This window comes from Mustela nigripes, chromosome 13 (genome assembly GCF_022355385.1).
Source record: "Mustela nigripes isolate SB6536 chromosome 13, MUSNIG.SB6536, whole genome shotgun sequence".
NCBI lineage: Eukaryota > Metazoa > Chordata > Mammalia > Carnivora > Mustelidae > Mustela > Mustela nigripes.
In genome coordinates this window covers 118,389,240-118,404,174 of record NC_081569.1, presented here as the reverse complement: position 1 = coordinate 118,404,174, position 14,935 = coordinate 118,389,240, and the positions used below count along the sequence as shown (strand labels likewise).

General features: G+C 35.0%; 1 protein-coding gene across 1 annotated transcript in view; it reads right to left on the bottom strand.

Annotated features, from left to right (window-relative positions):
* Positions 1-14,935, bottom strand: part of EML5 (EMAP like 5) — a 181,319-nt gene that overhangs the window by 32,773 nt on the left and 133,611 nt on the right. The window contains exons 24-29 of the mRNA XM_059373561.1: positions 10,539-10,627; positions 9,196-9,372; positions 7,680-7,881; positions 6,705-6,831; positions 3,454-3,468; positions 995-1,003 (exon numbers count right to left, since the gene is read on the bottom strand). Coding sequence (XP_059229544.1) covers positions 995-1,003; positions 3,454-3,468; positions 6,705-6,831; positions 7,680-7,881; positions 9,196-9,372; positions 10,539-10,627 — 619 coding nt within the window. The remainder of the gene's footprint in view (positions 1-994; positions 1,004-3,453; positions 3,469-6,704; positions 6,832-7,679; positions 7,882-9,195; positions 9,373-10,538; positions 10,628-14,935) is intronic.

Below are 14,935 nucleotides of genomic sequence, written 5' to 3'. Positions count from 1 at the left end.
AATTTGTAAAAACTAAAGCAGAAAACGACATGAAATGAGTTTGCCGTGGGAAAAAGAATCCAATGTGTGATTCAGTGTATAAAATTAAATGATAAAAGCATATTTGCATTTTCACAAGGATTTCCAGGTTACACAACTATTAAAGTAAATGAAGTGCTCAATCTTGAATACGCAGTATAAAAGAAGTGAATACATTCATACATGATGTGAAGTAGTATATAGAAGCAAATAACCATGACTGATGACATAAAAATTATATGGACTTATAAGAATATATAAAGAACTCTTTAAATTATTATAGAAAGTTTGGTTTCAAAACTTTTTTATACATTTTAATGTCTATAAGTAATATAATTTGATTTATAATATTTAACATTTAAAAATGCTTCTCTTAGGGCCTATTTAATTATTTAGAGGGAGAAAACCTCAAGCAGGCTCCATACACACTCTGACGTGGGACTTGATCTCATGACCCTGAGATGACCTGAGCTGAAATCAACAGTCAGTCTCTTAACCAACTGAGCCACCCAGGTGCCCCTCCTTAGGGCCTTTTTAAAGAATGATAGCAGCCTTGGCTTTTCTCTAGGTCAGTTTCTTTGGTGAACTTCATTCAGTGTTATTGTCTGACAGCTTAAACTGTAACCCAAACAACAAACAGGTAATTTTTATCCATGCAAACCTGTATACCAGTAAGTATATTTTAATTTTCTAAAGATAACTTCTATAATATTATATACTTTTGTTTAAAGTTACACAACTATAAAATTATACAAGTTGTACAAATAAAGTTTTGGTAAAGCAATTACTTATGTAGCAGAAATCCAATAATTAAGATGTTATTCATTTCAGTGATACTGATTTCAATGGAGAAAAACGTGGAAAACTGTGAACAGAGGTAAAGAATATCAAGTAACACAGCTCATTAATGGTAAAATGAAAGATGATAAAAATACAAAATTTGGTGTCACAAAGTATAACAAAGAGAGAGAATTACCTGGAACCTCTTTTTAGCAGCAGATAAAAAAGGGAAAAGATTACAACACAGATTTGAATTTAAAACACTACTAAAATACTTCTGTAATAAAATATTTTTATAAGTTTAATGCAGGTAAAACATACTGCATATATTAAGGGCTATTGTTTTTATTGATTACTGCATAGAAGGCTAAAGGTACTCCATTAATGGCAAGCAAATCAAAAGAAGGTGAAAAAAGAAAAATGAGAATTGAACATGTTTTAATTGTAAACTTTAAATCTTATCGTTCTTATTTTTCTACAGTGCACTCTGAATTTCAAACAAAATACTGAAGCTTATCTTTGTTCTTTTTTTTTTTTTAAAAGATTTTATTTATTTATTTGACAGAGAGAGAGAGAGAGAGAGAGATCACAAGCAGTTAGAGAGGCAGGCGGAGAGAGAGGGGAGGTAGGCTTTCCACTGAGTGGAGAGCCTGATGCAGGGCTTGATCCCAGGACCCTGGACCATAACCTGAGCCCGCAGAGACTTAACCCACTGAGCCACCCAGGCACCTTGCTGATCTTTGTTCTTAAGAGTGGGAGTGAAACGGTAAAAAGTTAAAAAGTTGGGTCGTACTGGAGATGCTATTAAGGAAACTGTCTAAGGAGGGGAAGCAACCCCTTCTCTGACCCAAGAGGGTTTCTCATTCAAGCCAGTCCAACCTACCAGGCAAAGTGAGTCACTCAAGATCATGCCGGCTTTGGGATTTTGCTAGTAAAGGAGGTAACTTAAAAGAATCCCTTAAAAAATATAATGACCAAAAGAGAATTGGAAGAGATCACAAAAGTCATTTTGACTACCCTCTACAGAAACCAGGAGCTCTTTTTTTTTTTTTTTTAAGATTTTATTTATTTATTTGACAGAGAGACAGTGAGAGAGGGAATACAAGTAGGTGGAGTGGGAGAAGGAGAAGCAGGCTTCTGGCTGAGCAGGGAGCCCGATGTGGGGCTCAGTCCCAGGACCCTAGCATCATGACCTGAGCTGAAGGCAGACACTTAACAGCTGAGCCATCCAGGCGCCCCCCAGGAGTTGTCTTTCCACTTCTAGAAACATCCCTTTGTAGCACTGATGACAAATGGTCATCTAAACTCTCATGAAAACTGCTTATGAAAAGGAGGTCAATTTGCAACAACATGGATGGAACTAGAGTATATTATGCTGAGCATAATAAGTCAATCAGAGGAAGATAATTATCATATGATCTCCCTGATATGAAGAATTTGAGAGGCAAAGTGGGGAGTCTGGGGGGTAGGGAAAGAAAAAATGAGACAAGGTGGAATCAGGAGGGAGAGAAACCGTAAGAGACTCTTAATCTCACAAAATAAACTGAGGGTTGCTGGGGTGGGGGGGTATGGAGAGGGTGGTTGGGTTATGGACACTGGGGAGGGTATGTGCTATGGTGAGTGCTGTGAAATGTGTAAGCCTGATGATTCACAGACCCATACCCCTCGGACAAATAATACATTATATGTTAATAAAAATAATTTTAAAATAATAAATAAATAATTTTTAAAAAAGGAGGTCACTGTTCCATAAAAGTCACTCACACCCAAGTCAACAATTATATCTTCACTTAGCTTTGTTTTCAAACAAGTGACTTCCACTATAAATTATCAGTGTCCCTTTAAAATGCAGAGAACAGTCCTGAATAAGCTACTTCAGATCTAAGGCTAGATCTGAATGTTTTATTTGTTAAAATAGTCTAAGATAGGTGGGCCTTTTTAGAAGTTACATAACACTCTAGTCTCCTATCTTTGTATATATCACCCCTGCTTAAAACAATTAATGAATTTCTGCTGTCCACCAAATAAATTAAGGAGTGCCTTATATCGGAGTTTCTGTACAATCTGTTCTCATATCTCATAACATAAGGATGTTCTTTCATCCTTATTTCCCAGCATTTACCTATTTGTATTTATTTTTACTTCTAAAACACTTTTTCCACACTGTCCAGTTTCAGAAACTGCCTGAGGACATGTTCATCTCACTAAAGCTAGTTGTGAAAGTTTCCCACAGAGCCATTTTATGCACATATCATTTTATTACACATACAAATATCATCATTGCCCTATGTTAATTTTTTAAACGAATGTATAAATATACATTATACATTATATGAAGCTAACATACTTATAAACTGCTTATTTTTTCACTGATAAATATGTGTGGCTAACTATTTTTGTAAACCTCTGAAACTTACGGAATAACTAAAACACTTTGGAGTTTGTTGTAAAACTAAATGATCATAATGAAAACCTCACAGCAGCCACATACTACACATGTAAATGCAACTATTCTGGAGGACTTAAAATTTCACTTTTTAATTTTTTCTTAATAAATATAGCTCCATGTTTTATAGGGGAAAAAATCAACACCTTAAATACAATAAAGACCAAAACAGAAGAATGGAATAAAACATTTTATTTAATAAAACTTACCTTACTACCCCCTGCCTTTGAAAGGAACAAGGGAAAAAAAGAAACACCAATGATGAATAATTGATGATTAAAATGCAGCAGTTACGTACACAGAATAAAGGAAACAGCAACAGAATTCAAAGGAAATACCAAAATGCCTATTATGCTCCTCTGTTCTGAATATTTTTACTAAAAAATACTGGAAGTTTGATTGACAAGTACTTTAAAGATGTAAGATCCGCTACAAAAAGAAAAACACAAAAGTATTATAGTCATTTAGGAAAAAAGGCCCCATGAAAGTGTCAAGTAGTTACCAATTCCATCCAAAACCTTTTAAGTGGCTGTCTGACAGATATTTGTTTTCACTGTTTATAAAATGTTGTTTCATATTTGATAGCAACATTTAAAATACAAAAACATTTATGTAGACTATAATATTTCCTTACAAATATACACAAAGTTGGTTAGAAAAAGAATCTTCATTTTTTTGATTCTCTCTTTTTATGAAAATGAGGACTCCCAACTCTGAATCATTTTGGACTCAGCATTTTCTTTTCCGTCTTTTTTAAAAAATTCTATTTATTGACTCAATCTCACAAAACAAACTGAAGGTTGCTGGGGGGGAGGGGGTTTGGGAGAAGGGGGTGGGATGATGGACATTGGGGAGGGTATGTGCTTTGGTGAGTGCTGTGAAGTGTGTAAACCTGGTGATTCACAGACCTGTACCCCTGGGGATAAAAATATATGTTTATAAAAAATAAAAAATTAAAAAAAAATTCTATTTATTTATTTGACAGAGAGAGATCACAAATAGACAGGCAGGCAGAGAGAGAGGGGGAAGCAGACTCCCTGCTGAGCAGAGAGCCTGATGTGGGACTCGATCCCAGGACCCTGAGATCATGACCTGAGCCAAAGGCAGCAGCTTAACCCACTGAGCCACCCAGGCACCCAGGCATTTTCTTTTCATTCATTCATTCATTCTTCTTCTTCTTCTTTGTTTTTTTTTTTGGCCTCAGCATTTTCAAAAGAATTCAGCAGAGTTGAAATTGTAAAATAAACTGAGAACTAATGCAAAATAATTTCAAAATAATTTGGAACATCTTAGTGTAAAAAATGCAAGCTAACAGCAAAGAGTATGAGAACATCAAGCATTTTTCATGAGCAGAAAAATACTTCCATCTGTCAGAATTTGGGTCACTTCATTAATAAAGGAGGAATTCTAAGTGTTTTACCATAAATGACAGCTTATAGATTAAAATCTGGTCACATTTTCTGATATACCTAATTTATCTGATATTTTTCTTAAAAAATAAATGAAAAAGATTTAAAGGAATGTCTAGACCTCCTTCCTCCCTATAGTAGAGTTTCACTTTTCATTACCTGTGAGATATAATTTAAGTCATTTTAAGCACTATACTATGCTCATTAGGAACATCCACATTTGCAAACTTATAGATACGTATTCTCTGAGTAATATATCGATATTGTTCACTACTTTATGGATATTTAATTTCAGAAAATGTTTCAGTTTATTTTCCTCAGGTGACACTGTATTTCATTTGCAGGGAGGGGTGGTAAAGACTTACTTCCTAACTTCTTTATACATATTTTATTTCATTTTATAAAATACTCCATAAGTTAGTGATTGTAAGGGTCATTAACCTCTAAGGAAATAGAGGCTCAAAGGCAACAAATAGTTTTTCAAGGTGACACAAGAATAAAATGAGAAAAATTAGTATTTTAACCCATTTGTCGGACTCTCCATCCCAGGACTCTGGGATCATGACCTGAGCCGAAGGCAGATGCTTAATTAACTGAGCCAGCCAGGTGTCCCAAAACATATTTCTAATTTAATACTCTCTTGATAGTGATGAGAGAATGAATATTTACCCTCTACCCCCCATCCGTAAAGGTGACGTCAATGCTATTATTTGGGTACTCATCAGCAAGTGGGCACCTAGAAGAGAAGCTGTGGAGACATCATGACTCAACAGTCCCCCTAGAACTCTCATGGGAACATGTGTGGCTAGTCTGTTCAGAGACGCTCTAGATGCCCCTTTTCCACCAGGAACACGTACCTCATCCTTCCAGTTTCCTCCTTCCTCCTGAATGTTAAGCCCGTAGTGCAAACTCCAACCACTCTGCCAGTGCTTTCTTGTACTGTCATCTCTATCTAGCTGAGCCCCACGCGTCTCACTCAAATTTTCCACAAATTCTGTTCAATGTGAGTAAATTCCCTTTCATTTTTAACTTTTCCTCAAATATTCTTACCAACTTATCGTAACAAAGTTCTCCTCAGCATGTCTTTAGACACAGGAGGTCACTGCTGTTCCCACCTTTCACTCCTTCTTGGTTCCTCAGTGCAGTTTCTGGATAATTTATCCTTTATCATTTCTTTAAAACTCTATGCTTCTGAAGTCCACGTCATTCATTCACTGATTCATACACCTCTTTACTGTCTTCCATACTCCCAAATAATTTTAAAAGCATCCCGTGATGTTCACAATTCCTCTCTTAAGCTGTCATCTAACTCAGAGGCTTTATTAAAAAGTTCTCTCTCCTTATAAAATTGCTGTGGGCATAGCTTTTATTACTGATGTGCTGCTTTTAGACAAAGACCAGTAATTCCCATTCTCTAATGGGAAGCTATACTTCAATTTGCCTCTTGGAAAAATCTTTATTTATTTTTTTTTTTTGAAAGATTTTATTTGACAGAGAGCATGAAAGAGCACAAGCAGGGTGGGCAGTAGAGGGAGAGGGAGAAGCAGGTTCCCCGTGGAGCAAGAACCCAATGCAGGGCTTGAGCCCAGGACCTTCGGGTCATGACCTGACTGAAGGCAGATGCTTCACCATCTGAGCCACCCAGGCACTCCTGGAAAAATTTTGAAATAAGGATTTTCTATCCTTGATAAAGGCACATGGATAAAAATGCCTTTCAAAATTCAATCCTATCTCTGCTCAGGTGCTTCCTAAAACACACTTGGTATTGGATTAAAATTTTATTATTTCTTACAACCCTCTCATATTTATTTATAAAAGTTAGCAAATAATATTCCTTTAATCATAGACACTTTATATTCCTTAAACTACTTGCAAAAGACAGTGTCACCCCCAAGAAGTATTTAAGGACAAACGTTTTCCAAGAGGTGTTGGGTGCTGGAAAATCCAAAAGTACCACTGCTAATTAGTTTTTACAAAACTTCATTCAGTTAAACAATACATTCAATTTTAATGCCGATACATTTTTCTTCATCTACTTTTAAATTTGTTACCTCTCATCAACTGAGGGTTCTTTTTGCTGCAAATGAGGCTTGACTCCAAACATTGGGCGAATATTTGTTGATAAGGCTCTAATGGTGTAACTGACTTCATTCTCCCTTGTAACGTCACTGTCATAGCCTGCCATCAAAACAGAAGAATCATTCTCTAAGTTACAACTGAGTCTATAAATTGAATACAAGGATGCTCAACAATATAAAATAAGTTAATAGTGTCATAGCCAAATTATGAAATAATATAACAGCCAATAAAAAGATACAGAATATTTATGATATGTAACAATGTTTTCAAAATATTACTAAGAGATAACAGCCTATAAAATACAAATTCAATATATCATTTTTGTTTAAAAATATTATGTATATAAATGCACATATCCTTATGGAAATACCTCAATATGTTAACAGAAGTTACCTCTGAGTGGTCAAATTAGGGGTGCTATGTTTACTTTTATTGCAAAATGTATTTTAATTTTTTCTATAATGAGCTGGTATTATTTACATATTAGGAAAAGACAAAAATCATTTTAAAATATGAAGTTCAATACCATAAAAATTTTTTAAAAGATTTTATTTATTTGAGAGAGACAGAGCAAGCACGAGTGGGGGAGGAGGGGCAGAGGGAGAAGCAGATCCCTGCTGAGCAGGGAGCTGGAGGTCCCTGGGATCATGCCCCAAGCTGAAGGCAGACACTTAACTAGCTGAGCTCCCCAGGTGCCCCACCATAAAACTTATTTTAACAGTACTTAAAGTAGGATTATCATACATTTGTAGATGGAGAATATTTAAGTCATCAATATATGCCAGTCTGTCATTTTTGAGGCATAAAACCGAGTCTGGTGTTAAGCAGACCACAAAGACTAAAACCACAATCATTCAAACATTATTATTACTTGTTTAAGTGCTGTAGTTTAAATCAGCTGTGCTAAATTATTTGTACTTTTATTAAAATACTTTAAAATGACATACCCCCATCTTCTTCCGAATCTGTATCAGATTCTTCACTGTCACAAGGCCTTTTTTCTTGATAGCCCTCCATTTCATTTGTCCAAACCATTAAAGACATATCTGCACCTCCTAAGGTGACCAACATGCTATCATCATAAGTCCAGCGAACATTTGTGACATGTGTACTATGGGCCACATACCTCTTAAATTTTCCAAATTTTCCCTAAAGTTGAAAAAAAAATTCAGAGTCTTTGAGAAATGCTACTACTTGAAAATGGTCCTATCTTAAGGCATCTATACCATCTAGAAAGCTGGAAGTAAAGTTTCTGAACAATAAATGCCATTTGGGAACATATTCTTATCAATTAAGGTTCTGTCACTCAAGCGCATCTAAAACAGGGCTGTGTGGAATATTTGCTCAGGTGCTTGGGTTCTCTATGAGAATTTTTAAACTTGTGTTTTCATTTCAATGGTGATCTAAAAATACAAAAATGAACAGCTATTTAAGAAATCATTATATGATTTCAGTGCCCCATTTCAAATTTATGTTTATGTTCATGCCAGGTTATAATATGCAGTTGACCCTTGAACAACACAGGTTTGAACTGCACAGGTCCACTTATATGCAGATATTTTTTGATAAACACAGTATAGCACTGTAAATGCATTTTCTCTTCCATATTTTTAAAATAATATATTTGCAATAACATTTTATTTTCTCTAGCTTATATTTTAAGAATACAGTATATAATACATAAAACATACAAAATATGTGTTGACTGTTTGTTATTGGTAAGGTTTCCAGTCAACACTAGATTATCAGTAAAGTTTTGGTGAGTCAACAGTTATACACGGATTTTTGACTTTGCAGGGGTCAGTATCCCTAACCCCACATTGTCATCTGAATCAGTGAAAATAATGAAAAAATAATGCATCTGGACCTGATATATGAATTTTCATGCTAAATGAAAGCCTAAGGTTTCCCAGTACCTTGAACAGAGGAAAGCACTAAGAGAATTCAATCATCACACAGTACACCACAGCATGGGCACGGTGCACCCCAAAGAGTCTGTGCAGTCTAGTTTTAGCAAAATAACATCATTCATTATGTTGAGTCAATGCTATTTTAATATTATAGGTATGTATTTATAGTATTTTGGATCTAATGGGTTGAAACATTTTAAAACTTAAGGCGTAAATATAAAGAGTTTGTGTTTACTGTTAATGGTATGTATTTAATCAAAAGAATACCAAAATTATTTAAGTTAATATTAAGGATAAAAGAAATATTTCTTCTAAAAGGGATATTTATATTACTCAATACTGAGAAACACTGTACAATACAACTTAAGGCATGGAATTATAAGACTACTTCTAAATAAAAGTTATAAATATGTCAAAAATAGTATACATAATGCTAAACTGTTCATATTACATATGTAATATTCATATTACAACAATGAAATACTATGAAAGGGGATTACCTTAACCATTTTTATAATTATTATCATTAGGGGGGTTAAAGAAAAACACATACTTTAGCAGGATATCTAAATAACTTCACAAATCCCAAATCATCCCCAGTAGCTAGGACCATTTTGTCACTGGTGAGGCAAGAGGCAGTTATGTCTGTGACTTCTCCAATTACTGGCCAAATTCCCTCACAGCATAAACCAAGCACACTTGTCCATGATGCCCAACAAATTTTTTCTACCTAAAAAGAAAATAAGGGCTGTAAGTTTGCAATATCTAAACCTTAAAAACTGACAACAAAAGTCCGATTTTTTTTTATAGATTCTATTTATTTATATGACAGAGGTCACAAGTAGGCAGAGAGGCAGGCAGAGACAGAAGGGGGGTAAGTAGGCTTCTCGCTGAACAGAGAGCCTGATGCAGGGATCGATCCCAGGACCCCAGGATCATGATCTGAGCTGAAGGCAGAGGCTTAACCCACTGAGACACCCAGGCACCCCGAAAACCTGAATATTTTTTATAATTATATATGTCACGAGAAAAATTTAAAAAAATTTTTTAAACATTTTATTTATTTATTTGACAGAAAGAGATCACAAGTAGGCAGAGAGGCAGGCAGAGAGACAAAGGGGGAAGCAGGCTTCCCACTGAGCAGAGAGCCCAATGTGGCTTGATCCCAGGACTCTGGGATCATAACCTGAGCTGAAGACAGACTCTAACCCACTGAGCCACCCAGGCATCCCTAAAATTAAAAGTTTAGTAGAAAAAGTTAAATTATTAGTTGTCTTCATTTTGTAGCTCCCAAATCTGCTAATTCCTATAGAAAAAATTTGACATAACATTATTCAAGAAGTACTTTTTATGTGTTCTAGATGCTGAGCATTCAGTGATAATAAGATAATTTCTGCTCTTAGAATAACCAAAAATCTGTACTTCATGTGAAGATTTCTAATATTTTAGAGGCTTGTTTTCCATTTAATCATTACTGGATATTAAGAACTTTTACATATATATATATATATGTATATATATATATTTTAAAGATTTTATTTGACAGAGATCACAAGTAGGCAGAGGGGCAGGCAGAGAGAGAGGGGAAAGCAGGCTTCCCGCTGAGCAGAGAGCCAGATGTGGGGCTTGATCCCAGGACCCTGAGATCATGACCCAAGCCAAAGGCAGAGGCTTTAACCCACTGAACCACCCAGATGCCCCTATTCCTTTTCTTAATACAGCATCTTTTCCTTTATTCATCTAATAGTCTGGGCCAGTAAAATAAACTCACAGAAGGAATAGCCATGATTTGAATAACATGAGAACAGGTTTCATATGTAAATGATAGAAGGTGGGCATCAGTGTTCTAACAACTTAGTCATATCAACAACATTGCAAGCACTATTATCTTCCTACCTCCACACTGGGGATGGTTTGTTTTTTCCCTCTGGGAGCTTCAAAGAATAACTGTTCTTTAGCACCAGTGTTGACCTGTAAAAGCTTTCCTTAAAAAAAAAAAAAAAATTGAAATATACACACATATAAAATATATCTATATAGTTAGTAGAAAGTTTAACTTTTTAAAATACTTTTTTCCCATGGCTTATTATGACATTTAAATTGTTTTATACTCATAAAATTGAATTGTTTCATTAATATAAAATTACAGAGTTAATCCCATTTAAAAGCATTCAGTGAACACTACATTAGTATTTTTTACCACCTTTCTCTCATTAAGTTCTTTTTAAATATCAGTGTAGATAACGTAGTTTACATTAATTTTAGGTGTGCAACACAGTGATTTGATAATCTTAAACAGTGCGCCTCATGCAAGTGCATTCTTCATCCCCTTTGCCTATTTCACCTGTCTTTCCATTGCCCCCCTTTTTAAAAAGTTCTATTTATTCATTTTAAGTAATCTCCACACCCAACGTGGATCTCAAACTCACAACACTGAGATCAAGAGTCACATGCTTTATCAACTGAGCCAGCCAGGCAACCCAGCATTTTACTATTTTTGGTGTAATTGTAAACGGGATCATTTTCTTAATTTCTCTTTCTGTTGCCTCATTATTACAGAAATGCAATGGATTTCTGTATATTGATTTTGTATCCTATGAGCTTACTTACTCCACTTTTGGTGGAGTCTTTAGGGTTTTCCATATATCGTATCCATGTCATCTGCCAAGAGTCAAGTTTTACTTCTTCCTTAGCAATTTGGATCACTTTTTTCCCCTTTTTCTTCTGTCATTGTTATGGGTAGGACTTCTAATACTATGTTTAATAAAAGTGGCAAGAGTGGACGTCCTTGTCTTGTTCTTGACCTTTCAGGGAAAGCTTCCAGTTTTTCACCATTAAATATGATCTTAGTTGGGGGTGTTCATATATGGTCTTTTATTATGTTGAGATACATTCCTTCTAAAGTTACTCTGCTGAGGGTTTTCATCATGAATGGATATTGTACCTTATCAAATGCTTTTTCTGTATGTTTTGAAATCATCTTAAGGTTTTTGTCTTTTCTCTTGTTAATGGGACATATCATGTTGATTCATCTGTGAATAATAAACCCTGCTTGCATCCTAGGATAAATTCCACATGATTGTGAGTGACTGTATTTATTGTTGGATTTGGTTTGCTAATATTTTGTTGAGGATTACTGCATCTATGTTCATCAGATATTGGCCTGTAGTTCTCTCTTTTTGTGGTGTCTTTATCCGATTTTGGTATCAAGGTAATGCTGGCCTCATAGAGTGAATTTGGAAGTCTCCTTTCCTCTTCTATTTTTTGTAAAAGTTTAAGAGCAGGTATTGACTCTTAAGTATTTGATAGAATTCATCTGTGAAGCTGTCTGGTCCTGGGCTTTTGTTTGTTGGAAGTTTTTGGATTTCTGATTCAGTATCACTGCTGTTAATCAAACTTTTTGTTCAAACTTTCTATTTCTTCTTGTTTCAGTTTTGATAAGTTATATGTTTTTAGGAATTCATCCATTTGTCCTAGGTTGTCATATTGTTTGGCATATTATTTTTCATACTATTCTCTTTTATAATCCTTTGTATTTCTATAGTGTCAGTTATTATTTCTCCTCTATTTTTTTTGGTAGATGAAGTTGCCTAGAGGTTTAGAAATTTTGATGATCTTTTCAAATAACTAGCTCCTGGTTTCATTGACGTGGTCTATTGTTTCTTTAGTTTCTCTTTTATTTCTGCTCTAATCTTTATTATGGCTTTCCTTCTGCTGGATTTGGGTTTTGTTTGTTCTTCTTTTTCTATCTTCTTTAGGTACAGAAGTTAGGATGTTTGAGATTTTTCTTGCTTCTTAAAGTAAGCCTATTTTGCTAAACTTCTCTTTTAGAATTGCTTTTGCTGCATACCATACATTTTGGATTATTGTGTTTTCATTTTCATTGTCTCCAAGTATTTTTTAATTTCTTCTTTTACTTCTTGGTTGACCCAATCATTGCTTAGTAGCATGTTATTTAGCCTCCATATATTTGTATTCTTCCCACATTTTCTTTCTTGTTGTAATTTCTAGTTTCATGGCATTATGGTCAGAAAAGATGTATGGTATAATTTCAAACTTTTTGAATTGAGACTTGTTTTGTGTCCTAATATGTTATCTATTCTGGAGAATGCTTGATATGCACTTGAAAAGAGTGTGTATTCTGCTATTTTAGGATGTAATGACCTAAATATATCTGTTAAATTCATCAGTGTCATTCGAAGCCACTCTTTCCTTGTTGATTTCTTTTGGATCTATCCGTTGATGTAAGTAGGGTGCTAAAGTCTCCTACTATTACTGTATTACTAACAATCACCCTTTATGTTTGTTATTAACTGCTCTATATACTTAGGTACTCCCATGTTGGGTACAGAAATATTTACAACTGTTATATCTTCTTGTTGAATTGTTCCCTTTATGAATATTACTGTCCTTCTTTGCTTCTTTGCTTCTTTTTACTGTTTTTTAATGTATATTTTGTCCAATATAAGTATTGGCTACCCTTGTTTTCTTTTCACTTCCATTTGCACAAGAAATGGTTTTCCAATCCTTCACTTTTTCTTTTAATTTAAATTCAATTAGCCAACATATAGTACATCATTAGTGCCAGGTGCAGTTTCAATAATTCATCAATTGCATATAATACCCAGTACTCATCACATCACTATTTCTTTTCAATCTGCATGTCTGAAATGAATCTGAAATGAGGTCTCTTTTAGGCAGCATATAAGACAAGTCTTGCTTTTTTATCCATTCTGTCACCCTAGTCTTTTGATTGGAGTGTTTGTCCATTTACATTCAAAGTAATTATTGATAGGTAGGTACTTATTGCCATTTTGTTACTTGTTTATGGTGATTTTGTAGTTCTTCTCTGTTCCTTACTTCCCTTGCTCTCTTCTCTCATGGTTTGCTGGCTTTCTTTAGTGATATACTTGGATTCCCCTCTATTTTTTGCATATCTCCTACTGGGTTTCGATTTGTTGTTACCATTAGATTTTTATATAACATCTTATGCCTATAAGTCTATTTTAAGTTGATGATCGCCTTAAGTTTGGCGATCCATGGCAAAAAATCCATTTTGCCAAAAAAAAACCAAAAAAGACCCATTCTTTTTTTTTTTTTTTTAAGATTTTATTTATTTGACAGAGAGAGATCACAGTAGACAGAGAGGCAGGCAGAGAGAGAGAGGGAAGCAGGCTCCCTGCTGAGCAGAGAGCCCGATGCGGGACTCGATCCCAGGATCCTGAGACCATGACCCGAGCCCAAGACAGTGGCTTAACCCACTGAGTCACCCAGGCGCCCCTTGAACTCATTCTTTACTCCTCTCCTTCCTCCCTAAGTATATGGTGTCATACTTTCCCTTCCTTTTCTTTTATAAATCCCATGATGATTTTTACAGATATATTTTACTGATTTTGTGCTTTTCTTACTCTAATTTATGATTACCTTTTTATTATGATCTTTTTGTTCCACTCAGAGTCTGTTTAATGAGTCATGTAGAGCTGGGTTAGTGGTCATGAACCCTTTAACTTTTGTTTGTCTGGAAATCTCTCTCTCTCTATTCTGAGTGATAGCCTTGCTGGATAGAGTATTCTTGGCTGCAGGTTTTTTTCTTTCAGCATTCTGAATATATTATGCCATTCCCTTCTGGCCTGCAAAATGTCTGCTAAAAAATCAGCTGATAGCCTTAAGGGGTTTCCTCTTGTATGTAACTGTCATCTTTTCTCTTGTTGCTCTTAAAATGTTCTCTTTATCACTCCTTTTTGCCATTTTAATTATTCTGTGTCTTGGTATGAACTTCCTTGGGTTGGTTTGCTGGCGGCTTTCTTCACCTTCTGGATCTGGATTTCTGTTTCCTTTCCCAGATTTGGGAAGGTTTCAGCTAATATTTCTTCAAATAAATTTTATGCCTCTCTTGCTCTTCTCCTACTAGGATCCCTGTAATGCAAATGTTATTACTCTTTTTTTTTTTAAAGATTTTATTTTATTTAACACAGAGAGACCACAAGTAGCCAGAAGGGCAGGCAGAGAGGGGGGGTAAGCAGAGAGCCCGATGCAGGTCTCAACCCCAGGACCCTGAGATCATAACCTAAGCCAAAGTCAGAGGCTCAACCCACTGAGCCACCCAGGCACCCAAATGTTATTATTCTTGATGTCACTGAGTTCCCTAAGTCTGTTTTCATTTATTATTACTATTTTTTCTCTCTCCTGTTCAGCTTGTTTTCCATTATTATGTCCTCCAGGTCATAGATCCATACTTATGCTTTCTCTAATATACTATTTATTCCATCAAGTGTATTTTTAATTTCATTTAT